At 41.2% G+C, this 27,822-nt stretch overlaps 1 protein-coding gene across 2 annotated transcripts; it reads right to left on the reverse strand.

Annotated features, from left to right (window-relative positions):
• FAM76A (family with sequence similarity 76 member A) lies at positions 1-26,622 on the reverse strand. Of its 2 annotated transcripts, XM_041767966.1 has the most exons (9): positions 26,423-26,621; positions 25,117-25,181; positions 21,140-21,194; positions 20,278-20,430; positions 17,105-17,259; positions 12,158-12,244; positions 5,582-5,717; positions 2,825-2,926; positions 1-2,307 (listed from the first exon to the last, which is right to left on the reverse strand). In XM_041767966.1, exons 1-9 carry the CDS (start codon positions 26,501-26,503, stop codon positions 2,221-2,223), a joined length of 921 nt encoding a protein of 306 aa, XP_041623900.1. In that variant the 5' UTR covers positions 26,504-26,621; the 3' UTR covers positions 1-2,220. The 2 variants fall into 2 exon arrangements, with proteins under 2 accessions (XP_041623900.1, XP_041623901.1); XM_041767967.1 differs by lacking the exon at positions 12,158-12,244 and having other exon boundaries at positions 26,423-26,622.
• Positions 26,623-27,822: the final 1,200 nt, after the last annotated feature.

Consider the following 27,822-nt stretch of genomic DNA (forward strand, 5'->3'; position numbering starts at 1 on the left):
TTGAGTCAATATTTTTATTAACACACATTTTTCAAAGTTTGTACAAACCAAAACATTCCTGTGTTTCAAAATGTCCATTATACAAACATACAAATGAACAAAAGGTGTTACCAAAAGTTAGCTACTCAATTTCATGGTAAAACAGTGTCATGATTTTTAAAAACCAAAATTTCAAGACTGAGGTTTCTTCCTTCATCTTTTGGAACTTGTGGAAAGTTAGAAAATGTGTGAATCTGCTTTATATTAAATGCCAAGACCTTAAAAAAAGATTTAGTATAAAACTAAGTATGTGTTTTTATATTGTCACTTCATGAAACAGAATTTCTCAAGTCTTCCAAATTAAAAAAACCCCAAAAACCATGACTGTTAACGTTTTTCCACAATCATTTCCCCATAGTTAAACGTAAATGCATCTGAAAAATATTATCTGACAATTTATCTTTACCTAAAAGTTTCTCATTCAAAAAGTTACAAAACTATTTAGCACTGCCATTTCCCTTGCTTAGAAGGGAAAATGACCTCCCCTACTAGAGTGAGATTGAAGCAACATGGTCCATTGTTTCTTCTCAGAAAGAAGCTACCTATTTCCACATCTCTGTCCAATTCTGTGCATGGCTCCACTTGTGAGAATGTCCTCACAAATTATAAGCATCTGCCTCTAGGAAATGCCTAGCACGTTACACTGACTGCTTACAATTTTGGTACACTGAGGTACAAATGTCATCTGCCCTCGTGGTTACCTCTAGCCGTAGTACCCCTCCCCTGTGCACTAATTCCAAGGTAGTTGATTTTACTGTGTTTCGTGGCACATTACACATCTCCCATTTCTTTCACAAACATCCCACAGAGGACCTGAGAGAATGGCTAGAAGTGTAAATCTATCTCCTCTCCTGGAAAAGTAAATCCATGTGCCTATTGGGTCAAGAAGGGAAAACAGGACACAAACAATTCTAGCTGAGGCCAAGCTGCTTCTGACAAGCACCTGTTTTCAATACATTTCCGTTAAAAGCAGGGAGTGTACAGGCTGGGGTGGATGAGAAGGAGTGGGGAGAAGATACAGTGATATTATTTCTCCCAATCAGATTCAGAATCCATACTTGAGCAGCTTGCACTGACTCCCCAAATGCTCTGTAGTTCAAATATTATCTCATTTTGATCTGCTCATTAAAAAAAATGTTCTCTAACAACAGCCCAGTATAACAACTGATATAAGTAAAGGGTATTTTTCTTTTTTAAAAAGAAATGGCAGTGTGAGAATTTAAAATCAGTCACATAAAACAATCAAGAAAGGGGTAGAGGAGGGAAATGTCCAGTAAAACCTGGACAACCTTTCTTTCTGCCCTTATTTAAAAAGACAGACTGTTCAAATCTCCCTTAAGTATCTTCTTAAATGCTCTTCCAAGAAATCTTCCAAAAGGCACTTAACTTCATACTTATGCACTGAATTATTACACCTCAGCAATCAGTTTTTAAGACTCCAAGGTAACAAGAAAAGGTCTTATTCCTTTACTAAAAGGTAGAGAGTAGAACCTTTTTTTTTTTTTAAAGAGGCATCACTTTTACAAGAACAAGCTAGGCTAATCATTATTCCTTTATCAAGAAAAAGTTTCTTTTTTTAAAAAATAAATAAAACTCTGGCTATACATAGTACAAAGTTCATACATAATATACCTGGAGAAAAACCCAAGAGTATACCCTGAAGCAAAAGATTTATTGGAGAGAGAAGGCCTCTTCCCTTGTACCAAGTCTTAAGGTGGCAGTTTTCAAAGTTCAGAGGATGGCAGTGATATGTAATTAATGCCAAACGATTTGCTCATGGGTATGGCAGGATGCAATGATGGACCAGAAAAAAAAAAAAAATTATTCTGCACATAACACTGAGCAGTGACCACCACACACACACACACACACACACACACACACACACACACACACACAAAGAGTAGTACCCAAAGAGAGAGACAGAGTAGTATGGGGGTGGGTGGGGGGAGGAGTGAGAGTATGAGACAGAGAGCTTGGAACCCCAAACATCCAAGCATGCAGTCACGACACAGCATGAACCAGGTGTTTCCATTCAGCCCACTGCAATCCCACAAAGAAGGATAACTGTAATAAAATAGAGATTTCTTAAGAAAGCTTGCAATTCCCAGATAACAGCCAGGCCACCAACCCTAACCCAGAAAACCCCTTTGCTGTGGCTGGGAGCCTCCTTATGGTCTCTCATGGAGAAGTTATAGCTCCTGACTTCTCTGACTTCTTGCTCTTGGACAAGGCAGCTGCCTGCTTCAGGAGTTCTCGGTTTTTGGCCTAAACAAACAAAAAATCAGAAAAAGAAGGATGTTTTAACAGGACAGGACATGTTTTTCATGCAGATGCTAAGGCATACAATGTAGAGGGTCAGGAAGAAACAAGTTCTAGAGATAGAAAACAACAGAAAGCTCTAGGGCTTGGTTCAGGGGAAGACAGTGTTTCCTGGAGGCTAATCAGCACACTTCAATCTCCTGGGATCCACTGTTACAAAAGGGTACTTTATGAAACACAAACAAACCAGAGTGCCTTAACGTGCTGGATAAACAGAATTCATAATCCAGACATCTGGAATCACATCTGGCTTACCCAAAAATCAAAACACACATTTATTAATTCCACTGTTTTTTGAGGGAAAAAGATCAGAATAAGCCAACCATGAAACAATAAAAGACAGCTACAAGGTGGATTAATGTGAATTTGTCAATACCCTGAGATAAAGAAGTCTGAAAGATAATCACTTAAAACACAATCAGCTAAATACACCAGGGTTATCACATAAAATAAGCAGACTCACCTGCAATTGCTCTGTGACTTCTTTGTGAGTTTTCTCCATCTGGTTCATTTTGGCTCTCATCTGAGATTCTTGGTATTGAAAATCAGCCTTCAACTCTGTGATCTGAGGGGGAAACAAAAAAGGCAGAGTGACCAGAAGAAATCTCTGTGTCCAATTCTGTGCATGGCTCCACTTGTGAGAATGTCAACAAAAAATGTTCTGATACCAAAGAACTAACGGTTTTCCAAATGAATGAAATCCAGGGCTCTCCTGAAGATCCAGAACTACATCAAAACCAGGGGATTCTGTATCCTATTTTTTCTAAAGATTTCCTGAAAATTACACAAAATCCTGACATATCATTTCTCATACTTCATCACTGGCAGGTTTTAAAGATTTTATGTATTTAATACATGCCAATAATCCTCCAAAAAATCAGTGATTACGACAGTTTGAGAGAAGCCAGGAGAATAACAGCTGTTGCCATTTATTGAATTTTTAACCTATTCTAGGCAAAATGTTTGAGAATATATACTATATATACAGATATACATGTAGTTTTTGTTTGTTTTAGTAATCTCTATACACAGCATAGAGCTTGAACTCACGACCTCAAGATCAAGAGTTGCATGCTCCTCCAACTGAGCCAGCCAGGTGCCCTAAACTGTTTGATTATATTATTTCAGTCTATCCTATGATAAACCTTTGGGGAGGCAATATTATTTTTCCCATTTCATAGATGGGAAAACTGAGGCTTAGAAAGGGTTAAGTAACATGGCCAAGATCATACATGTTATCAAGTGGCAGAGCTAGAATTCAAACTCCAGGCCTTCTTCTATTGACTATGCTATTCAAGGAGCAAAGAGAGATGTCTAGGTTTTTGGGTTTTTTTTTTTTTTTTGAGATTTTATTATTTATTCATGAGAATACACAGAGAGAAGACAAAGAGAGAGAGGCAGAGGCACAGGCGGAGGGAGAAGCAGGCTCCATGCAGGGAGCCCGAAGTGGGACTCAATACAGGGTCTCCAGGGTCACACCCTGGGATGAAGGCAGGTGCTAAACTGCTGAGCCACCCGGGCTGCCCGAGAGATGTCTATGTTGAGAAGTGTGAGCTGAGTTTTAAGGTACATGAGGTACAATTGGCACACAAGACAAGAAGAGCATCCAAGCAAAAGAAACTATATGGGCGTAGCCAGAAGATTTGAGGTAACCAACAACTTGTTCGAATGACTAATGAGCATGGAAAGTGGCAGGTGATGATGCTACAGATAAGCAGGCATGAGGTAGCAGGACCTATGTTCCAAGCCAAGAAGTGTGACCTTGATCCTGAAAGTGATGAGAAACAACCTATTTGTTTTTGCTCCTTTTAAAAACCCAAACTTCGCAAAGTAATAGAAACAAGTGTTCATTTTATCTCTATTTTGCAAAATCCTTTTATGTGCCATTTTGACTTAGTCCATGAAGAAAATATACCTAAGTCCACTTTCATCTAACAGTCATATAGTAAAGTGGAAAGAATGCTGGTCTCTCCCCATGAATCTCCACCTTACCAGCAGAAGAAAGCACAGGCTAGTAGAAAGAGCAGTAGTCAGAAAGACTGGAGTAACTCTGTTCTGCCATTTACTAGTTGTGTGATTTGGTACATCATTTAATATCTTTGGGTCTGTTTCCTCATCTGTAAAATGAGGTCGAAATTAGATTGAAAGAATGCATGTAAATATTTTAATATTATAAATGCCTTTGGCTAGCCATTCAGATTGAATCCTAGCAAGAAAACATACAGCCTCAAGGAAGAAAACACAACTAGGAGAAGGAAGCCTAAGAGGAAAAATATTGGAGGCTCCCTTCATCTATGACATGATAACAATAAATCCTCTCTCAAAGGGCTATTTTTTTTTTAAGATTTTATTTATTCATCAGAGAGAGAGAGTGAGAGGGAGGCAGACACACAGGCAGAGGGAGAAACAGGCTCCACGCCGGGAGCCCGACGCGGAACTTGATCCCGGGTCTCCAGAACCACACCCCGGGCCAAAGGCGGCGCTAAACCACTAAGCCACCAGGGCTGCCCTCGAAGGGCTATTATGAGGATAAATGAGTTAATACGTGGAAAGTATGCAGAAGTGTTAGGTACACAGTTAAGTATCCAATAAAAGTTAGCTATTATTGTTATTAATATATTAAGACAAAAATGAGATATTCTTTACGAACCCAATAAGATAAATAGACCTGGATAGAAGAAGGATTTTAAAAAATTCCCTTAAAGAGGGAGAATAACTGTTAGACCAGAGTAAGACTTTACTGAAGATACTAATGTGTTTAAAGAATGGGTCACTCAGGAAGGGAGTTGTCAGTAATGGAAGCAAAGTGATGTAAGAGTCCATGGAGGAAGGCCTACCTGAACATTGTCCAGGAAGGAGGGAGACCTGGCCCACATATTTTGAGTATTAGTGTCCCACAGATATAGCCATCCCAATAATAGAGATGGAGACATCAGATTCTCTTAGCCTGAGAGCATTAAAAATTCCAATTATATAACTACCTCCTCTTGTCCCGACTCCATGCTTATTCAGCACCTTCTGATTACAACCTTCCAAAGCAACTCATGCTGAGAATAGCAGTAGTGAGTTATGCCCCCACTGTGAATTAAGAGGGGCACTGTCGTTTTAATTGGTCAGTACCAAATAAATATCAGTTAAACAAGAGTTAGCACCGTGCCCTATTGCACCACATGCTTATCCTTGCATCATTCTGGCCTGAACGGTATTAACAAAACTGTACCTTCTTCTCTTTCTCTAAAATCATTTGATCCTTTTGATGCAGCATCTTCTTCAAAGTGGCCACTTCTTCCTTCAGCTGGGCAATGATGACAAAGTGGTCAGTGCCTGGTGAGTCCAGAGCCAGGTCTGGGGAAAAGCTGAGTAGAAATATAGAGGGGGAAAAAATAGTAACTTGGAGGGATAAACCTTTTTCTACTTGAGGACACACCACAGGCCACTTGACTACAAGCTCAAGGGTAAGAACAACTATTTGAATTCCCAGTGGTAAGCACAATGCTCCATATATGCCAGACTCAACAGAATTTGCTAAACTGTACCGGCAAGGTGATCATGACTACACCAACCAAATCAAAACCCATAGCATTTGTGCAGCATCTCCTCTCACACTCAAGATGAAAACAAATGCATTTTCCAAAGCCAAAGACATTTTGTTTCAGGTGCACTGAAAATCCCCAATTATTCATGGATGAAACAGTCATTTTTTTGTAATTAAATAATTACCCTAGAATCTGGATAAGTTATCAATTGTAAGCTCATGTATTTTTCTTTTAGAGCTCCCCACAGAGCTCATCTTTTGGTTATTTTCTGCCCCAAAGCTTTATGATGTGGTACAACTGCTAAAAAGCTGTCGCATGGGGTGCCTGGGTGGCTCAGTCAGTTAAGTGTTTGATGTTGGGCTTCTGGCTCAGTGGAGTGTCTACTTCTCCCTCTGTCCCTCTCCCAACTCATTTTTTTCTCTCTCTCTCAAATAAACAAACACACACACATACACACACACACACACACATACACACACACACCCCTACTGCATTCCATACCAGGAGCAGTCAGTCCCTTTTAAATTAACAGGAAGGAAGCCAACTTCCCCTACATTGCAACTGGCCTGTTGACCACCACTTCCAGTATCAAGAATTCAGTGATATTTAGTTAGAAAAGGAACAAAGAGGTGGGAAACCCAGAGTCACACCACAACCTGGATTTTCAACAGATTCTTCTCAGTAACAGTACCTGAGCACTTCATTTTTCCAAAGTGCCAAGTGAACTCTGTCTTTTTAGCAGTGTCTTCTAACCAGGCCCAGTGCCAGGGAATCTAACCTGTAAAACCCTGAAATTGTACATGTAATTCAGTGTATACATATAATGAGTGGTTTTTAGGGTGAGACTCCATAGCTTTCCCGGTTGGTCAGAGATGTCTTAAACTCAAAACAAGTTAAGGAATCATTGCCATGAAAGTCATATCCTGTCAGTGTCCAGAGTCTTCCCAAAGCTGGCTCTTACTCTTCCCAGGGCAACCTTTTTTTTTTTTTTTTATAATTTTTATTTTATTTATTTATGATAGGCACACAGTGAGAGAGAGAGAGAGGCAGAGACATAGGCAGAGGGAGAAGCAGGCTCCATGCACCAGGAGCCTGACGTGGGATTCGATCCCAGGTCTCCAGGATCGCGCCCTGGGCCAAAGGCAGGCGCCAAACCACTGCGCCACCCAGGGATCCCCCCAGGGCAACCTTTAAAGTAAAACACAAACCTGTTTTTCCTAAGCAGACACTGGAATATTAATTCCCAGCTCCCTATATCAATATAGCAATGACTGTAGTTCCCCCCTGCTGTTGGTTCGTTCCTATTTCTTGAATTACATCTAATAACCAGTATTTCTCTATTTAGGTAGAAACTCCAAAGAGCAAGCAGAATCACTGGACATCCTCATAGTTACCAAACATTTCTATGACTAGAAGACACAGTCCATTGATAAGAATATTCTCTCTTGGGATGCCTGGGTGGCTCATTGGTTTAGCGTCTGCCTTCGATTCAAGTCGTGATCCCAGGGTCCTGGGACTGAGTCTTGCATCAGGGTCCCTCTGCCTGTTTCTGCCTCTCTGTGTCTCATGAATAAATAAAATCTTAAAAAAAAAAAAAGAAAGAAAGAATATTCTCTCTCGGTATACATGAAGCACACGAGGAGAATGTCAGAAGAATGTACCAGTGCTTTCATAAATGATGAATGTCCAGAATTACTGGGTGACAAAAAGTAATAAATGTCATATAATAAAACAAGGCACGCAGGAGAAAATACTGAAGGAACCCATCAAAGTCTCCACCAATTTCAATACCTGCCAAGGGACTTTCTACCCTCAATCCAAAAGAATTTACTTAAACCCATAACCAGAATTAAAATGAAACAGAGTAATGGGGTAGTATAAATCTTGGGGTCCCAAAAATGCCCTTCTCTATTTGCTTCTTGAGAGGATTCTTTCCATACCAATATGTTACTGACAAGACCAGTTGTGTTTATCCTGTGTTACGGCCTGACCTTTCTAACTTTCTAAGCTTTTTTTTTTTTTTGCTGGAAATCAAATGAAAACAGATGGCTAGGTTATCAAGGCAGAAAATCAGATTCAGTCTCTTTCCAAGTATCTCTAATGAGAAGGAACTCACTATTTCTCTAGGAAGCTTCTTGTCTTTTCTAAACCTTTTATTTATTTATTTATTTTTATTTATTTATGATAGTCACAGAGAGAGAGAGAGAGAGAGGCAGAGTCACAAGCAGAAGGAGAAGCAGGCTCCATGCACAGGGAGCCTGACGTGGGATTCGATCCCGGGTCTCCAGAATCGCGCCCTGGGTCAAAGGCAGGCGCCAAACCGCTGCGCCACCCAGGGATCCCTAAACCTTTTAATATAAGACCTCAAAGACCACACAAAGTAAGGCTAATCTTTCAGGCATACTTCAAATGCAGAATGAAATAAAACAATGAAGAGGGGTGCCTGGTTGGCTCAGACAGTGGAACATGTGACTTGATCTTGGGGTTGAGAGTTCAAGCCCCACACTGGGTGTAGAGATTACTTAAAATAAAATCTAGGCAGCCCGGTTGGCTCAGCAGTTTAGCGCCACCTTCAGCCCAGGGCCTGATCCTGGAGACCCAGGATCAAGTCCCACGTCAGGCTCCCTGCATGGAGCCTGCTTCTCCCTCTGCCTGTGTCTCTGCCTCTCTCTCTCTCTCTCTCTGTCTCTCATGAATAAATAAATAAAATTTTAAAAAATTATGAGGAAAGGAAAGGAATGTCCTTTAGAAACAATAAACCACAAGGTGAGCCTGGGCGTCCCATTGTTGAGAGTGCTTTATTATCAACAGAACAAACAAAAAAAGTAGCTGGTATATTTTCTCTGGTAAGGAAAGATAGAAATGAACTCAGATTTTCCTCAAATTGAAGTTTTTCCTACAATGTAACAAACTAGAATATATGAGAGGGAGGCTATGAATTCTGCAAGATACTTAAAAAAAAAAAGGCAAAAAGCCATTTTAGAAGTACAAAACTATTCAAGAGATACCTGGGTGGCACAGCTGGTTGGGTGTCTGACTCTTAGTTTCAGCTCAGGTCCTGATCTCAAGGTCATGAGATTGAGCCCTACATCAAAGTCTGCACTCAATGCAGAGTCTGCTTAGGACTCTCTCTCCCTCTGGACCCTCTGCCCCCTGAATAAATAAATAAAAATCTTTTAAAAAATAAATAAAACTATTCAATTAAAGGTTTTATAAAAAACTTAGGGGTGGGGGATCCCTGGGTGGCTCAGCGGTTTAGTGCCTGCCTTTGTCCCAGAGCGAGATCCTGGAGTCCCAGGATCGAGTCCCACGTCAGGCTCCCAGCTTGGAGCCTGCTTCTCCCTCCTCCTGTGTCTCTGCCTCTCTCTCTCTCTCTCTCTCTCTATGTCTATCATGAATAAATAAATAAATTAAAAAAAAAAGAGTATGTTATGAAACACGTCAACTATTTCTAGAAAAAAAAATGTCAGCAATTTCTTAAAAAAAAAAAAAAAAAAAAAAAACTTAGGGGTGCCTGGGTAGCTCAATTGGTTAAGCATCTGACTTCAGCTCAGGTCATGCATGATCTCAGGGTCCTAGGATTAAGCCCCATGTCAGGCTCCATGCTACTGTGTAATCTGCTTCTTCCTCTCCCTCTCCTTCTGCCCCACCTCCTGCTCATATATGCTCTCTCTCTCAAATAATAAAATCTTAAAAAAAAAAAGAAAAGAAAAGAAAACCAACCTAAAGCGATGCATTCTTCCTGTATGATACGGAAGGCTAATGGAGAAGTAAAAAGAAGAGAAAAAAAAAATCAAACATGCCTCAAAACTTATAAACTAAAAAACAAAACAAAACAAAACAAAACTTACAAACTAAGAGAGGAGAATGTGGGAGAACAGCGAGGTGAATGGAAAGTTGTCAGGGAGAAGCCTGCAAAAGACAGGAGGGGATGACAAGAGCAAAGAAAAGAGCATATGTGGATTTTTTTTTTTTAAAGATTTTACTTATTCATTCATGAAAGAGAGAGAGGCAGTGACACAGGCAGAGGGAGAAGCAGGCTCCATGCAGGGAGCCTGATGTGGGACTCGATCCCCAGACTCCAGGATCACACCCTGAGCCAAAGGCAGATGCTCAACCGCTGAGCCACCCAGGCGTCCCCATATGTGGATATTTTAAAAGTGGGGCCAGGAAAGTAGACTGTGATGCACTGAAAATGGGGAGGCAGCTACAGTGGAGCGCTCAGAAGCGAGCCTGTTTACATCTGGTACAGAAGTGAATTCAAGACAGATACTCAAAAAAAGACTAGGGCTTTGCATGACATTACAAAGGGGCCATCAAAAAAAGGCTTGCCAGAATGTTTTCAAAGTAAGGGGCGCCTGGGTGGCTCAGTCAGTTGGGTGTCCCACTCTTGGTTTCCACTCAGGTTGTGGAATCCAGCCCCATGCAGAGCTCCATGCTCAGTGAGGAGTCTGCTCAAGATTCTTTCCCGCTTTACTTCCCACTATGCATATGCACACACTCACTCTCTCTCTAAAATAATCTTTAAAAAAATGTTTTCAGAGATGCGTGGGTGGCTCAGTGGTTGAGCATCTGCCTTCGGCTCAGGGCATGATCCCAGAATCCAGGATCAAGCTCCACACGGGGCTCCCTGTGAGAAGCCTGCGTCTCCCTCTGCCTATGTCTCTGCCTCTCTCTGTGTCTCTCATGAATAAATAAATAAATCTTCAAAAAAAAGAAAACTTAAGTTTAGCTTTGTATATCCAAAGCAATACAGCAAGAATAATGGCAGTATCTTAAGAACAAAAGCTCAAAGGTAAACTTTAAGGGCTCATTGGCTCAACTAAAGGTTTTTTTCAGGTCATTCATATACTGTCTGGGTCATAAATGAGCACAAAATAGAAATGATGAATCTAAATGCTCTGAGTCTTGGCCTAGACCTCTACAAAGGCAGGAATCTCAGAAAGGTTCACCCCGCGCCCCCCCCCAAAAAAAGAAAGGTTCACCCCTTGACATGGTTTTTGGAGGATCATGCACCCTGGCAGAAGTGATGGCAATCTTCACAATGGCCAGAATATCTACTGAGAGAACACTGAAGCTGACCAGAAAAGATGGTCTTCATAGTTCCTTCCCCAATATAATTTGAATACATAAGTCCAACATTTCCAGAAGGTTCATTTCAAGAAATACAAATCAATGATACTAGAGGATAAAAAGACCTTGTAGTGGTGACTGGGTGGCTCAGTCGGTTAAGCACATGACTTGGTTTTGGCTCAGGTCATGATCTCAGGGGTTTTGGGATTGAGTCTTGTGTTGGCCCTGTGCTTAGTGGGAAGTCTGCTTGAAGATTCTCTCCCTCCGCCCCTCCTCACTTCACTCTCTCTCTCTCAAATAAATCAATAAATCTTAAAAAGAAAGAAAGAAAGAAAGAAAGAAAGAAAGAAACCTTGTAGAATCTGAAAGCAAGTTAATAAAAAAGGTAACAGGAAAGAATAAATTTCACAAGTGCTCTGTGCTCCCCTAAACAAAAGCCCTGGTAAGCCTATGTGCTACTCTACTCCCATACCTACCACTGGCCGGGAAGGAGAACTGACACTGGGAGTTTTCAGAATGGAGATGATTCCAAGGATTTTGGGGGAGAGTATGTCAGTGTCTCACTGGGCCTGGGATGCAGAAACAGAAAAATGGGTGGCCCCAAGACTTGGTTGGGAAGCAGTCACTGCACCAACATGGATGGGGCACTCTAGATATTGGGATAAAGTAGCTTACAAGAGAAAGCATTGCTCAGAAGGAGAGGGGAAAGCAACAAATAAAAATATACATTTAAACAGGTTTAAAAATAAGTAAAAATATTTAAATACATCTTGTTCTCTGCTGATTTGGTATCTGCACTCACAGACTAAGCAATACTGCCTAAATTCCAAATTGTCACTGCCCCACCTCTCAAGACCAACTCCTGCCCTGCCTGGAGGAGGCCACAGGCACAGATCAAAGTAAAAAGCATATAGCTCCTAACTTCTTAGAATTAGTGTGGGGGAGTTATTTGTGGACTATAGAATTCAGTTGCTGTTAAATCCAGTTATATGTGTTTGTCTTTTAATGACAGGATTAGAGTTATAAACAAATATCGGCGCTGCTTATTCACAAGCTATCAAGTGGCTAATGTAATGTTCCTCAGAGCCTCAATAACAATCCTAGATAAGGTCCAAGGCATACCCTATTTCAGGAACTGTATATGCAGCACCTCAAATGGAAGGATGTACACACACCAACTGGCTTACCTGTCTCCATTAGTTGTGATTGACTCAAACTTGGATTTTTTCTTTGGGATTTCATTTTGAATTGAAGACGTAGAAAGTGTTTTCTGGCTTTTAATGCAAAAATAGATACACATTAGAAATCAAAGATTTATAAAACACCACAATAAAAGTTTGTTAAATGGGACCAACATATCATAGCTCTTCCGTACAGTTATTCTTGATTACTAAAATCTACCATGGTATTGATTTCATAGGTCTTTTTTTTTTTTTTTTTTTGATTTCATAGGTCTTATAGGTGCATGGGCAGCTTACTTTCACAGGCTCCCCCCCCAAATTCTTAGCTTTAATTAAATATTACCTACTTTATTAACAACCTATTAAAATTTTAGTAAGAAGTATAATCTACTTTATAGTTAAAAAGTAATCTTCTAAAACATTTTTAAATTTTTTTAATTTTATGTAGGATCCATCCCCAAAGTGTGGCTCAAATTCATGACCCTGAGATCAAGAGTCGCACACTCCACCAACTGAGCCAGCCACCCCTTAAAAAGTACTTTTACATTTAATGATTCATATGCACCTCCAATTCTGTGAGGTATATACAAGGTACTATTTCTAGTCTGCAGAAACTGATGCTCATCAAGGTTATCTGAACTACCCAAGGATATACAGCTAGTCAACAGTGAAGCTGGGACTAGATACCAGGTTGAACTCCTAGTCCAATTCTTCTTCACAACAATTCTGTGAATCTAATGAGTCCCACAACACCACTAAAAATCATTTTGGCCCCAGTGAGTTCATCCTCAAGTAAGACCTTTTCTTACTTGATCTCTTCAATAATTGATACCACTGACCTTGCTAACCTTCTCCCCTTCCAACTATATCGAGGAATAACTGACAAACTATATATGTAAGGTATATAATACGACAGTTTGATATGCATATATGCTATGGTATGATTACCAAGATTAAGATAATTAACACATCTATCACCTCACACAGTTACCTTGTTTTTCATAGCAATCTACTCTCAGCAATTTTCAAATATATAATACCATTTTTAAAAAGATTTTATTTATTTATTCATGAGAGATACACAGAGAGAGGCAGAGACATAGGCAGAAGAAGCAGGCTCCCTGTGAGGAGCCCAATGTGGGACCTGATCCCAGGACCATGGGATCATGCCCTGAGCCGAAAGCAAATGCTCAACCACTGAGCCACCCAGGGGTCCCTATAATACCATATTAATAGTCACTCTGCTGTACATTAGATCCTCAGAACTTTTTCTCTTTTTTTTTTAAGATTTTATTTATTTATTCATGAGAGACACACGGAGAGAGAGACAGAGACACAGGAAGAGGGAGAAGCAGGCTCCACGCAGGAAGCCAACGTGGGACTCGATCCTGGGACTCCAGAATCATGCACTGAGCCAAAGGCAGACACCCAACCGCTGAGCCACCCAGGCATTCCCAGAACTTTTTCTTCTTATAACTGAAAGTTTATATATCCTTTGACCTAACCTCCCCACTTCCCACTTTCCTCAGCCCCTGGCAACCACCATTCCAGTTTCTGTTTCCATGAAATTGGCTTTTTTTTTTTTTTTTAAGATTTATTTATTTATTCATGAGAGACACAGAGAAAGAGAGAGAGGCAGAGACACAGGCAGAGGGAGAAGCAGGCTCCTCGTAGGAGCCCGATGTGGGACTCAATTCCAGATCCTGGGATCACGACCTGAGCCAAAGGCAGCCGCCACCCAACCTCTGAGCCACACAGGCGTCCCTGAAATTAGCCTTTTAAAAAGATTTCACGTAGAAGGGATACCACACAGTACGTGGTGGGGGGGAGTGTGAATATATTTTCTTTATCCATTCAACCACTGCAGAACATTTACATTGTTTCCATCTCCTGGCTATTACGAATAAAGGTGCAGTGAACATAAGGTGTAAATATCTCTTCAAGATACTGATTTCATTTCCTTTGCATATATACCCAGGAATGACTTCTGGATCAAATGATAGTTCTGTTTTTAATTTTTTGAGGAACCATCATACTGTTCTGCACAATGGCTGTACCAATTTACATTCCTACCAATGGTATATAGGGTTCCCTTTTCTCCACAACCTCACCAACATCTGTTATTTCTTATCTTTTCCCTCCTTTCTTTTTTTTTTTTTTTTTTTTTTTTTTTTTTAATTTTTATTTATTTATGATAGTCACAGAGAGAGAGAGGCAGAGACACAGGCGGAGGGAGAAGCAGGCTCCATGTACCGGGAGCCTGATATGGGATTCGATCCCGGGTCTCCAGGATCACGCCCTGGGCCAAAGGCAGGCGCCAAACCGCTGCGCCACCCAGGGATCCCTCTTTTTTTTTTTTAAGGTAATCTCTACACCCAAAGTGGAACTCAAACTCATGACTCAGATCAGGAGTCACATGCTCTACCGACTGAGCCATCCTAAAAGATGTGAGATATCTCATTGTGGTTTTGATGTGCATTTCCTTGATGATTAGTGATGTTTAGCACCTTTGCATGCATTTATTGGCAATCTGTATGTCTTCTTTGGAAAAATGTCTATTCAAGTCCTCTGTCCATTTTTAAATTGGGTTATTCACTTTATTATTGAGTAGTATGAATTCTTCATATATTTTTTATATTAACCCTTTATCAGGTATATGGTTTGCAAATACTCTATCCTTCTTGAGTGCTTCTGGAGTTCTGTTCTCAGCCTCCAACTTGAATTGTATCATCCAAGAACGTGGTTTTAACAACTACTTACATGGGTTGGAAAGAGTGTTCCCTTAATGTGGCTTCATGGACTCTATCCTAGATTCTATTGAATTTAAAGCCTGGAGTAGAGCAGCAGGAATCCACACTTTATAACAACTTCTATTCCCACCGACTCTTATGTGCTACCAATGGGCCATATCTAAATCTTTCTTCTGAGTTCTAAGCTGAGCTCCCACAAAATAATAATTTTTGAAAAAAAAAAAAAACAAAAACAAAAAAAAATAATAATAATAATTTTTGATCCTCTAAATTCAACTTTTTATTTTTATAATTTTAAAAAAGATTTTGAGAGAGAGACAGAGAAAGCACAAGTGGGTGGGGTGGGGAGCAGAGGGAGAGGGAGAAGCAGGCTCCCAGCTGAGCAGGGAGCCCCTTGTGGGGCTCGATCCCAGAACCCCGGGATCATGACCTGAGCTGAAGTCAGACACTTAACTGACTAAGCCACCTAGGTGCCCCACATACTCAACTTTTTAAAACTGAACTTCTCTTCTTCCTATATTCTCTCTCGGTTAGGAATCTACTATTTATCCAAGTAAAAAAACCTCAGAATTATCCTTTGCTTACCCAGCTCCTGTCCATCTACCTATTCATCAAATTATCTAAATTTCTCATAATTTTCCCTCTAAACTATTTTCCTGAATCTGTGTCTTTGACCTCTGGTGCTATGGCCTGAGTTGAGATTCTAGTATTAACATTTCTTACCCTGTACCTCTTACAAAAAAGCTTCTTAACTAGCCCCCAGTCTCTTTTTCTTCCAATGTATTCACTACAATAATCAGAGTTATTTTCTTTTTATGGACCACAGGATCAGGTTCATGCTCCTTAACACATCTTCCCTCAGTCACTTTTCACTTTACTCCCATTCCCTGGCTCCCAAACATAAGGTCCAGCAACATAAAAGGACTGCAGTTCCCCAGGGTTCCATATGGTCTCATGCCCTCCATGTCTCTGCAAACACTATTCCCTCAGCCTAGGATGTCTCTGCCCATTCCGTCTGACAATTCCAACTCATCCTAAAATCCAGCTCCAATACCAGCTCTTCTCTGAGCCTCTGTCTGTTGCCTGACTTCCCAAGGCAGTTAATTACTACTGCCTCTCATGCCTGTATCTTGATGTTTCCACTGTGGTGTTCATTGAATTATATTGCAATGATTTGATTACAGGCCTGTCTTCCCTACCAGACTGCATACTCTTGGTAAGCAGCATGATTCTTTTATTCATCTCTGCCTTCCTAGCAGAATCCCTGGCCCATGGGAATACTTAATGTTTGCTAAATGAACAAAAACATAATGGTAACAATAACAAACAGTAACTAAAATATACTGAATGCTTCCTTTATGCCAGTGATAAAACTAACCACTATGCACGCACTATATAATTTATCTTCACAACAATTCTATCAGGTGATATTCTTATTTCCCTATTTTACTGATGAAAAAGCTTGCCCAAGATCCCACACAGAGAACCTGGTAGAGTTGGGATTCAATTCAGAGCCAGAACTCTTAACAAAAACTTCAGATACTCTGAAAGGAAGCTAAGACTGCAACGAAAGGACATCTTTTTGACTAGATCTCATCAGGACAAACCTAGAACATTAACCTCCTGGCCAAATGTGCATTAAAAAAGCTGCATCCAGGGGATCCCTGGGTGGCTCAGCAGTTTGGCGCCTGCCTTTGGCCCAGGGTGTGACCCTGGAGTCCGGGATCGAGTCCCCCATCAGGCTTCCTGCATGGAGCCTGCTTCTCCTCTGTCTGTGTCTCTGCCTCTCTCTCTCTCTCTCTCTCTCTCACTCTGTCTCTCACGAATAAATAAATAAAATCTTAAAAAAAAAAAAAAAAAGCTGCATCCCTCAGAAAGTGAAATGTCCAATCCTCTGAGGAGATAACCCACTCCAAGGGTGAGGAGAACATCACAGAGAAAGTAGAACAAGTTCCATAAACTTTTTAGACACAATACAAACCAAGTCAGGAAATCCTGATACCTTTTGAATCTCACTGGTGCTTGGAAGACACATGAACTGTAAATTACGGTAAAGGAGATTCTTCCTAAGTATTCCTCCTAAGGCTAGTAACTAGAGAGAAAAGACTAGGAAAATGTACACCAAATGGTATCATCCCGGCTAATTGTGTTTCTATCCGACCAACCAGTACCTCTAGCCCCATCTTACGCATCTTGGGGTTACCTGTTATAATGGCTGCCACCACTCAGTCGATACTGTTCCTTCTCCTGGTGGCTGGCACGGGAAGAGCTGCTCAGATGTTTCCTCTGCTCTTTGGTCTTTTGAAGGACCCGTTTGTATGAAAGTGTGCACAGCCAACACAGCAATTTCCCATCTACCTGAGAGACAAAGAGACAAAGATAAAGATAAAGAAGAGGGAATGTAGTAGATGGGTACTACAGAATATAGGTATTGGGAGTTAGAACCTCCCAATTAACCTCAGATAACCCACTTAAGTCCCAATTAAGTCCCAATTCTGTCATTTATGTGGTACGTGAACTTAGGCAAGTCTTCTACCTCAATTAAATCTCCCTATGTCCTGTGAAGCAGTTACTGTTATTTCCCACTGGAAAAATGATGAAATTGACGCATAATAAAAGTAAGTAACTTGCCCAGGATCATTTTGCTAGCCCAGGGCTATGGGATTGGAAAGTTTATATTGCAATGATTATAATATGCTACCTCCTGATTCCTAATACAGCTTCTCGGATTCAGGGGAAAGGTGCTCTGGTTGTCAGGCAGGAGTATTCTGATCATCCGGGATCCCTGGGTGGCTCAGAGGTTTAACACCTGCCTTCAGCCCAGGGTGTGATCCTGGAGTCCTGGGATCGAGCCCGCATCAGGCTCCCTGCATGGACCCTGTTTCTCCCCCTGCCTGTGTCTCTGCCTCTCTCTCTGTCTGTCTCTCATGAATAAATAAAATCTTAAAAAAAAAAAAAAGTATTCTAATCATTGCAGAGTCATTGTAAATTAATGAATATGGTTAGCAAGAATCGGCTCTTGTGAGCCTAAGCATCTCCAAAGAGTACCTCTGGACACTGAAAAAGTTTCTGTACTATATTCTTTCATTAAAAGAATATTTATTGAAGAGAACAAATTGATAGTTGCCAGGGGTGGAGAGTGGGACATAGGTGAAATGAGTGAAAGTAGTGAAAAGGTATAAATTTCTACTTACAAAATGATTATAATATACAGTATGATGACTATAGTTAATAATACTATATTGCATATTTGAAAGTTACTAAGAGAGTAAATCTTAAAAGATCTCATCACAAGAAAAGCAATTCTATAACTGTGTATAGTGATAGATGTAAACTGGATTTATTGTGGTGATCAATTTCCAATACATACAAATATTGAATCATTATGCTATATATATGAAGCTAGTGTATGTCAATTATACCTCAAATTTAAGAATATATAAAATAATCACTTTTTCACTTTTTTTTTTTAAGATTTTATCTATTTATTCATGAGAGACACAGAAAGAGAGAGAGACAGAGACAGGGAAAGGGAGAAGCAGGCTCCATGCAGGGAGCCCAACGCAGGACTCGATCCAGGAACTCCAGGATCACGTCCTGGGCCAAAGGTGGTGCTAAACCACCGAGCCATCCAGGCTTCCCTCAGTCACTTTTCAAAAAGTAGAAGTACAAATTCTCACAATAAATAACAGCAAGTTGGAGATATATTTCAGATTAACATTTTGGCCATGTTTGGTAAAACAACTAAAAGGGAGAGGAAATAGTTCTCAATAAAAGTATCACTCTTAACAATCTAAGTATGCATGGATAAATTTGTTTACATAATATATATACTATAATACAAGGGGGGGAACTCTCTATGTGCCAGATCACTGGAAATGTGGCAGAGAACAAGATGGACAAAGAGCTCATGTTCTAGTGCAGGTGGACAAACATAGAAGCAAATAAACAAGATAATTCCTCACAATGTTACGTGCTATGAAGGCAATATAACAAGGGGTGAGTAAGTTAGTAAGGGTCTCTGTGAAGAAGTGGCATCTGAGCTTGAGAAACCAATTAAGATGCTTTAGAGAATGATGTTATCAGGCAAAACGACAGCTAGCACAAAGGTGGGAATGACACTGGCACACCTGAAGGGCTGAAAGATAGCCAGTGTGGCCGAAATAGGCAAGGGGTGGGAGGTGTGATGTCAGATGAAACTGAGAGGCAGGTGTGGGCCATGCAGGCCAGAAAAGGGGTTTGGGTTTTATTCTAAGTGCAACTGGAAGCCACTGGAGGGTTTTTAACAGAACAAATCTATATCACTTTTATTCTACCAACATATCATCACTCCACATAGGGCTCTCCTCTATGTCATCTTGTGATTTTTAACTTCAACAGATAGAAACATTTAAAGAGTCATATAGTGAAACTGGTAATGTATCTTGCTTAAGTCACAATCTCTCCTTTATAGAATTAAATAAAATTTTGTGAAAAAACCACTTCACTTATATGGGATATTGACCACTGAAATTTAGATTCTTATAAAATACTAAATATTAGAATATATGAAATATTAGAATATAATGGCCTAGGGGTGCCTGGCTGGCTCAGTCAAAAGAACATGCAACTATTGATCTCAAGGTCATAAATTCAAGCCCCACCTTGGATGCAGAAATAACTTAAATAAATAAATACTTAAACATAGACATAGATATATTTTTTTTTAATTTTATTTATTTATGATAGGCACACAGTGAGAGAGAGAGAGAGAGAGGCAGAGACACAGGCAGAGGGAGAAGCAGGCTCCATGCACCGGGAGCCTGATGTGGGATTCGATCCCGGGTCTCCAGGATCGCGCCCTGGGCCAAAGGCAGGCACTAAACCACTGCGCCACCCAGGGATCCCGACATAGATATTTTTAAAAAATATAAAGAATTTAAATTTTTTTTAAAAAAGAATATAATTGTCCACATTTTGTAAATGAAGAAAACAAAGGCTGAAAATCTTCAAGGTCAATAAAAACTAGAAGAACTGAGAATTCTCTATTATAGGTCTTTTTTTTTTTTTTTTTTTTTTAAGTAGGCTTTAAGTAGGCTACACATCCAGCATGGAGCCTAACATGGGGCTTGAACTCATAACCCTGAGATCAAGACCAGAGCTGAGATTAAGAGCCAGATGCTCAACTAAGTCACCCAGGTACCCCAACCCCCTTTTTAAAGATTTTATTTTTAAGAAATATTTACACCCAACATGGGGCTCAAACCCATAATCCCAAGATCCAGAGTCATGTTCCACCAACTGAGCCCAACAGGCACCACTGTTTGACACAAGTGACCCACCTTAACTTCTCTGAAAGACAAAAAAAAAAAAAAATCAACAGAAACAGAGATTTACCTTCTTTCTATCATCTTTCCTGTCAAATGCACACTGTTGCTTACACTGTTCACATGAATATGGTGGTCCATACTTCTTCTCTGAATTCGTGCATCGCTGACATTTGTTGCCAATAAATGCTGCAATTATGTTGCAGTACTGACAAGGTTTGGGCTTAAAGAGAAAAAAAGGTCAACTAAGTACATTATAAAATATGAGTGCATTTTTAAAAGCAATAATTCCTATTACACAGTTCATTAGTCACTGTAAAAATGTATTCCCAACTTCATACATTTCCTTCTATACCAATCAAATTCCTAACACTAAAGTGTTTTTCTGCACAGCTATTGATTTTAAAACAAACAAAAAAAAACAAAATCCCATTAGTGTATACACTGGGACTTCTATAAGAAACTCAACAGAACCCATGCTTTGAAGAAATCGGCATGTGCTTCCAAATTTCTCAAAAGGCCATTTTGCCATTATCATTTTATTATAGGTTAGGAGAATGCCTGAAGGACATAGTATCCAGAACCCTAACACTGAGAGACGAAAAAAAATCCATTTATCAAAATGAATAGTCAACTGCTACCAAACAAAGAGGTCACATTGTAAGATCCATCTTTGGACTCTTCTTTTCATACTGATTACTGAAGCTCTCAAAGAAAATTATGATGACAATCTTGCCATCATGACCATAAACACAGAACTCAATTTGAAGTATTAGCTAAGCTTATAAGCTCAAACACTAAATAAACTCTGAGAAAATATTTACCCATAACCAGTTCTACTAAAGATATGATAATTACATTAATAATCCACAGAATGTAAGGTTCCAAGAGGCCTGAGTATTCATTGTTCAGTACAGAGAAACCCCACTTACCGTTCCATATAACTGCACATTCTGAGCACATTTCTTGCATATTGTATTGGTTTTACTGTTAAGGAAAAAAGAGACACTTTTTTAAAAAAAAGAGGCTTTTATAAGAAAAAACTTGTTTTACTTACAACATCTGAAAACTGATTCCTCCTTAAGCCCACAGAATTTACTCATTGCTAAGTGCCAAGGAGATATGTGGTCTGGATACTTGGTTAACTGAAGGTTGAGTATCTGGCCACTAACTCTTTTATTAATTATCCAGATTATTAATTTTATTAGCTCAGATAAAATGAGACTTTCATTAAAATGGTGAGTTATGGGACAGCCCGGGTGGCTCAGCGGTTTAGCGCCGCCTTCGGCCCAGGGCGTGATCCTGGAGACCTGGGATCGAGTCCCACATCAGGCTCCATGCATGGAGCCTGTTTCTCCCTCTGCCTGGGTCTCTGCATCTCTCTCTCTCTTTCTGTGTGTCTCTCATGAATAAATAAAATCTTAAAAAAAAAAAAATGGTGGTGTTTTTTTTTTTCCTAAAGATTTTACTTATTTATTCTTGAGAAACACAGACAGAGAGAGAGAGAGGCAGAGACACAGGCAGAGGGAGAAGCAGGCTCCATGCAGGAAGCCCAATGTGGGACTCGATCCTGGGACCCCAGGATCATGCCCTGGGCCGAAGGCAGGCGCTAAACTGCTGAGCCACCCAGGGATCCCAAATGGTGAGTATTTCTGATTATCACATCTCCAAGTGTTACTAAACAAAATGATCAAATATGGACACAACTTTCAAAAGAATATTATGTTAGACTGAAATGGACTAGCAGTAATTCTCAATTTGGATAAACATCTGAGAAACCTGAGGTGAGAAATAAAGTATAATATATGTTTGGAATACAAACTTAGTAATTCTATCTATGTTGACTTTAATCTGTCTACACTCTCCTCTGTAAGAAAAAGCATAGGAAAATCCCAGATGTGAGGAAATAGATGCTATGACCAAATATTTTGTCAATATTTCCAATCTCTCTAAGAACTAAGCACTGACAAAAATAAAAACGTCTTCTGTCTTGTGAAGGTCCAGAGGTCATAACATGACCTAAATATCAAAACTGATAAACTGCCTTGGGGAAAAAAATCATCTTCAAACAAAGTCTAATTCTTCACAAATGCTTGATGTGCAACAATAAACAATATTCTGGGGCTGAAAATAAAATCACATAAAAATCCAGTCTATTAGCTATTTTGTGATTATTTTCTCATAAAGTCCTATAAAAGTGACCATAAAGTTAAAACAAAGAAAAACCGCAAAGTAGAAAACATTTAAATAAAATGAAATATTCAAACGAAATAGTTTCCAGGGCAATTTTCTATTTTCTACCATTTTAAAGAGGCAGTACAAAGGGACACTTGGGTGGCTCCGCAGTTGGGCGCCTGCCTTCAGCTCAGGTTGTGATCCCGGGATCCAGGATCGAATTCCACATCGGGGTCCTTGCAAGGAGCCTGCTTCTCCCTCTGCCTGTGTCTCTGCCTCTATCTCTCATGAATAAATAAATAAATCTTGGGATCCCTGGGTGGCGCAGCGGTTTGGCGCCTGCCTTTGGCCCAGGGCGCAATCCTGGAGATCCGGGATCGAATCCCACGTCGGGCTCCCGGTGCATGGAGCCTGCTTCTCCCTCTGCCTGTGTCTCTGCCTCTCTCTCTCTCTCTCTCTGTATGACTATCACAAATAAATTTTTTTAAAAAATTAAATAAATAAATCTTAAAAAAAAAAAACAGGCAGTACAAGAAGTGCAGTGTATTTAAAGGAAACTTTTTTAAAAAGATTTCATTATTTATTCAATAAATATTTCAATATTTATTTGAGAGAAAGAGAGCATGTGAGTGAGAGAGAGATAGTGAGCGAGCATAAGCAGAGGGAGGGGAAGACTCCCCAATGAGCAGGGAGCATGATGCAGGGCTCCATCCCAGGACCTGGGATCATGACCTGAGCCGAAGTCAGATGCTTAACCAACTGAGCCACCCAGGTGCCCCTAAAGGACGCTCTTTTAGAAAGAAGATTCACTTCAGTGATTCTGTGATGTTGAACATTTTGGTTTATACTTACATTTATTACTGAAAAAGTGGGATATATACATATACACACACACACACATACACACACACTCCTGAAATCTAAAAAAAAAAAAAAAAACAAAAACTATTTCTATGATCCATCTTGAATCCATTTTTTTAATTTAATTTTTTAAAGTAATCTCTATACCCAAGATGGGGCTCAAACTTACAACCTGGAGATTAAGAGTTGCATGCTCCACCAACTGACCCAGCCAGGTGCCCTCTTCTTCAATCAATTTCTTTTTTTTTTTTAATCTACGATAGTCACACACACAGAGAGAGAGAGAGGCAGAGACACAGGCAGAGGAAGAAGCAGGCTCCATGCACGGGGAGCCCGACGTGGGATTCGATCCCGGATCTCCAGGATCGCGCCCTGGGCCAAAGGCGGGCGCCAAACCGCTGCGCCACCCAGGGATCCCTTCAATCAATTTTTAAATGTGGTGTGAATTAATGGTTAAACTTCACGTCACACCTCACACCCAAAAATTAATTCAATATGGATCATAGACCCAAATGTAAAATCTAAAACTTCTAGAGTATGCTGCTAGAGTAGGTCCTGTATGTTTCCATTTCTATGAAGTGCTAGAACAGGTAAAACTAATCTATGGTGGAAAGGAAAATCAGAACCGTAGTTGTATGGGGAAGGCAAGAAGGGTAGGGATTGAGTGGAATGAGGGATGAGAAGACTCTCTGAGGGTGATGGTAATATTCTACATTTGAAAGGGTTTGGGGTTATCAGATGTATACTGTTTGCAGAACTCATCAAATGATGTACTCAAGATTTGAGCATTTCACTGTGTGCAAATTTTACCTCTAAAAAAATAAAGAACTATAAACAAATATCAGACTTCATTAGTGATATGCACGCTTAACTGTTTAGGGTCAAATATACTGATGTCCACAACTTTAAAATGCATCATAAACAAGTTAATACACTGATGCGTAGATGCAAATACAGTAAATGTAAATTGTAGAATCTAAGTGGTGAGTATATGAGTGTTTATTGTCTAATTCTTTCAACTTTTTCTGGTTTGAAAACATCCATAATAAAATGTTGGGGAAAATGTTCCTGGAACTGAAATAAGACTGATTAAAACTAGGTTTCTAGGTCTATGTGTGAGCCAGCAAATAGGTCTCACCCTGAGTTAAGGAACTATTATTTACAGTTGCAGTCCCACAGAACTTACTGTACCAATAAATTACTTTGCTGCTATTGAAAGTCTTCCAAAGATTTGTGTTTACTCACACCTAAATGTTTTTCACATTTTTAAAAAAGAGATTTACATCAGGCAAATGAGTTTCAAGTGTGACTAGGGCTCACAAACCCTTTATCACCATTGTCACATTTTCTGGGACGCCTGGGTGGCTCAGTGGTTGAACCTCTGCCTTTGGTTCTGGGATCAAGTCCCACATCAGGCTCCCTGCATGGAGCCTGCTTCTCCCTCTGCCTAAGTCTCTTCCTCTCTCCTTCTGTGTCTCTCATGAATAAATAAATAAAATATTTTTTAAAAAATTGTCACATTTCCAAAAGTATCTTATTTTGGCTTATAAATTCTTGGAGCTCTGAATATAAACATACTGAAACAGGAGACTCATATTTTACTGTTGTGGTTTCTTAGTGTCATAAAGATTATATACACAATGTAAAATGATCAAGGATCTGAAAAAAGATAACTTTAAAAACTTAAGCAATCAACGGAGAACTAGGGAACAATATATGTATTTTGTATTTGTCCATGTGTTATAATGTAAAACTGCAGAATCTGTGTATAATGCAATCAGTTACAGATCTGTCCATTGAAAAGCAGCTAATTACAGATTTTAAGAGGAAAAAGCCTATTAACTAACATCTTCATGGTCAACAAAAACTGTACCTCTCTTGCTGGTACTCAGTTCTACAGTAGGTGCACTTCACAACAGGGTGTGCAATCCGACATTCCTGAAATGAAATGAGGATATAATTTTAAAAGGCAGTCAGAAATGGCAACAGCCTTCAGTAGGAGGCAGAAGACCTAGGTACTATTCCCAGCATATCCACTGTGCTTGAGTGAGTCACTTGACCTTTCTGGGCCTTATTTTTCTCTTCTGTCATATTGGCATTACTAGGCTGCACTGATGTGAGAATTGAGAATTTATATGGAACTAGTCATAAACTATAAAACAAAAGTATGTATGAATAAGCCTCAGACAAGAAATCAGAAGCCCCAGATTCTAGTTCTGGTTCTGCCACTTGCACTGTTTGATTTTTTTAACAGGTTCACTTGTGAAATGAAAATGCTAAATTTAAATCATTATTGCTTACCTATAACAAAGTTCCTTAAAATCAATATATATATTTCAAATATATATATATATATATATAATATATTTTTTAATCATATAAAATCTGAGCTCTCCTACAGGGTAAACAGTGACAAAATCATGGCCATTTGAGGCAATAGTGACATACAGTGATGAGTTACCCCTATCAGAGTCACAAACTCTGGATTATCTGGGACTATCTCAAAATCACTCTCAGGCCGGGTTGGTGACTTTAAACTGTCGCCTCACAGCATTTCTATTAAATAGGCAAAGCAGGATGAAGCAACTCAAACGATAAAAAGAACTTGGACCTTCAGGAATAAAAACTGAAGAGTAGTTGGTTAGGGCCAGGGGCGAAGGTCACCAACTGGATGCTGAAAAATCCTTTTGCTTTGTACGCTTCGCTGTGGGGCTTTTCTATAAAGCCTCGCCACCTCCAACTCTGAGACTGGCTGGAAAGTGCCCGCGAGGCGCCCGAGTTGGGAGACTCTCCTCCCAGGCAGCACCCAACTCTGGAGTTCAGTTCCCGGCGGGGCAGGGAGTCCCTCGGTCTGCAACCAGCGGCGGGGAAGCCTGCCCAGGATGGATCTCGGTGCGGCTGGTCGGGGGCGAGCAGAGGACCCGCTGTCTGCTCTCGGGACCTCAAGGGGTCCGAGAACAATCCCCTCGCGGTTGCTAAGCACCCGGACACGCCGGCCGCGGGGGCCCGGGAGTCCCCACGTGCCCCGCTGGCCCCAGGCGGAGCCGGTGAGGCGCCTCAGCTAGGCGGGCCTGCCACGCCCTGCCCGGGGGACCCCGCCGAACGGGCCCCACAGAACAGGGGGCTCCGGGCCGCGCCTCCAGCGTCCCAGTTCCCGGCCGCCGCCCCAGCCCGCGCACCTTGCACAGCTGCTGCCCCTGAGACAGCGCCTCGAAGGGGAAGCGCTGGTGGCACTTGGTGCAGGCGTAGAGCGCCGCCATGTCCCGCCCGGGCCGCGCTCACCGCCCGGCCGGCCCGGCCCGCCGCTTTATCTGACAGTCTGAGGGACAAGCTGGCGGCGGCGGCGGCGGCAGGCTGCGGCTGCGGCAGGCGGGCGGGACGGCGAGTGCGGGCGGATCAGGGCGGGCGCGGCGGCGCTCTTCGCCCGGTCACTGGTTCACCTCGACGTCCATCAAGCACGAAGGGGCGGAACACAGAGGTTATGACAACCCTGATTGGGTCGGGACTGGAGTACGCCACTTCTGACGCGCGCGGCCTCGATTATGTAAAGCGCAGTCACGCGGGGGCGCCACTAGGAGGTACCTTCTCCCGCCCGGGACCTCGGAAGCGCCCAGGCTCCGCCCACCTCGCTCTTTGTTCCCGCCCTCGCCCCGCCTCCCCCCGGTCGCGGTCGCAATCGCGCCTCTCGCGATACCTCCGCGGAGTTGTGATGTTTTGGTTTCCATGGAGCTGCCTTCTGGGAGTCGGAGGGGTGCGGTTGGGCGGAAAGCTGGGCATTGTTGAACTAGAACTCGGGCAAGATCCCGAGCCTGCAAAAGGTGTGTGTGCGGTTGGGGGTCTTGTAAAGAGAACACACAGGGAGGAAGAAGAGGAAACCATGAGAGACAATATAAGAAGTGTGCTCTCTGTCGGAGATCCCTAAAAAGGAGAAGAATTCGAGGATCGTTGACCTCCAGAGAGGAAAGGGGAAGCTCCAGAGAGAGGACCCCTATCTTGAGGAAGAGGGCCGCTACAGTGATGACAGCCCCTCCAGGACGAAGTACAATACTAAGGCGAGGCCCTCCACCCCTCAGTCTTCCTGCTTTGGTGGCCTCTCTCAGAGTGGGATATATTTGGCCTGAGACCTTTTTCCTACCTTGTGTTCCCCAGTTGCACTCCCAGCTTCTCTTGCAAAACAATCACCTGAGGTTTCCTGGCTGACGCCGACTCCACCCCCACCCCAAAGCAAGCCGCACCCTCCTGGCTCCTCCACCGCCTCTCTTCAGCTCTCAGCTTCGCACTTATAGGGGCTGCCCAAGGAATTATGAACTTCCTGTTCTTGAGACTTTGGCAAAGTTTCCTGCAGTGCTGACCTTTCCAAGTCCCTACCCTATAACTGCTCTTGGGCTTAGATTGTTTTGGGTTCTGCTAACCACCTATACAGTACTAATTGCAATATTACTTCAACGTGTGTTTCTTTACAATTGAGGACGCGCTTAGAGTTTCTAATCCCTGCCCCAACAAAATTTACCTCTGAGACCCAAATCCAGCCCTTTTCTTGGGGGGTTGCCCAAAGATGTGTGTTAATCAAAGGTTTAGG

This window comes from Vulpes lagopus, chromosome 8 (genome assembly GCF_018345385.1).
Source record: "Vulpes lagopus strain Blue_001 chromosome 8, ASM1834538v1, whole genome shotgun sequence".
Classification (NCBI taxonomy): Eukaryota; Metazoa; Chordata; class Mammalia; order Carnivora; family Canidae; genus Vulpes; species Vulpes lagopus.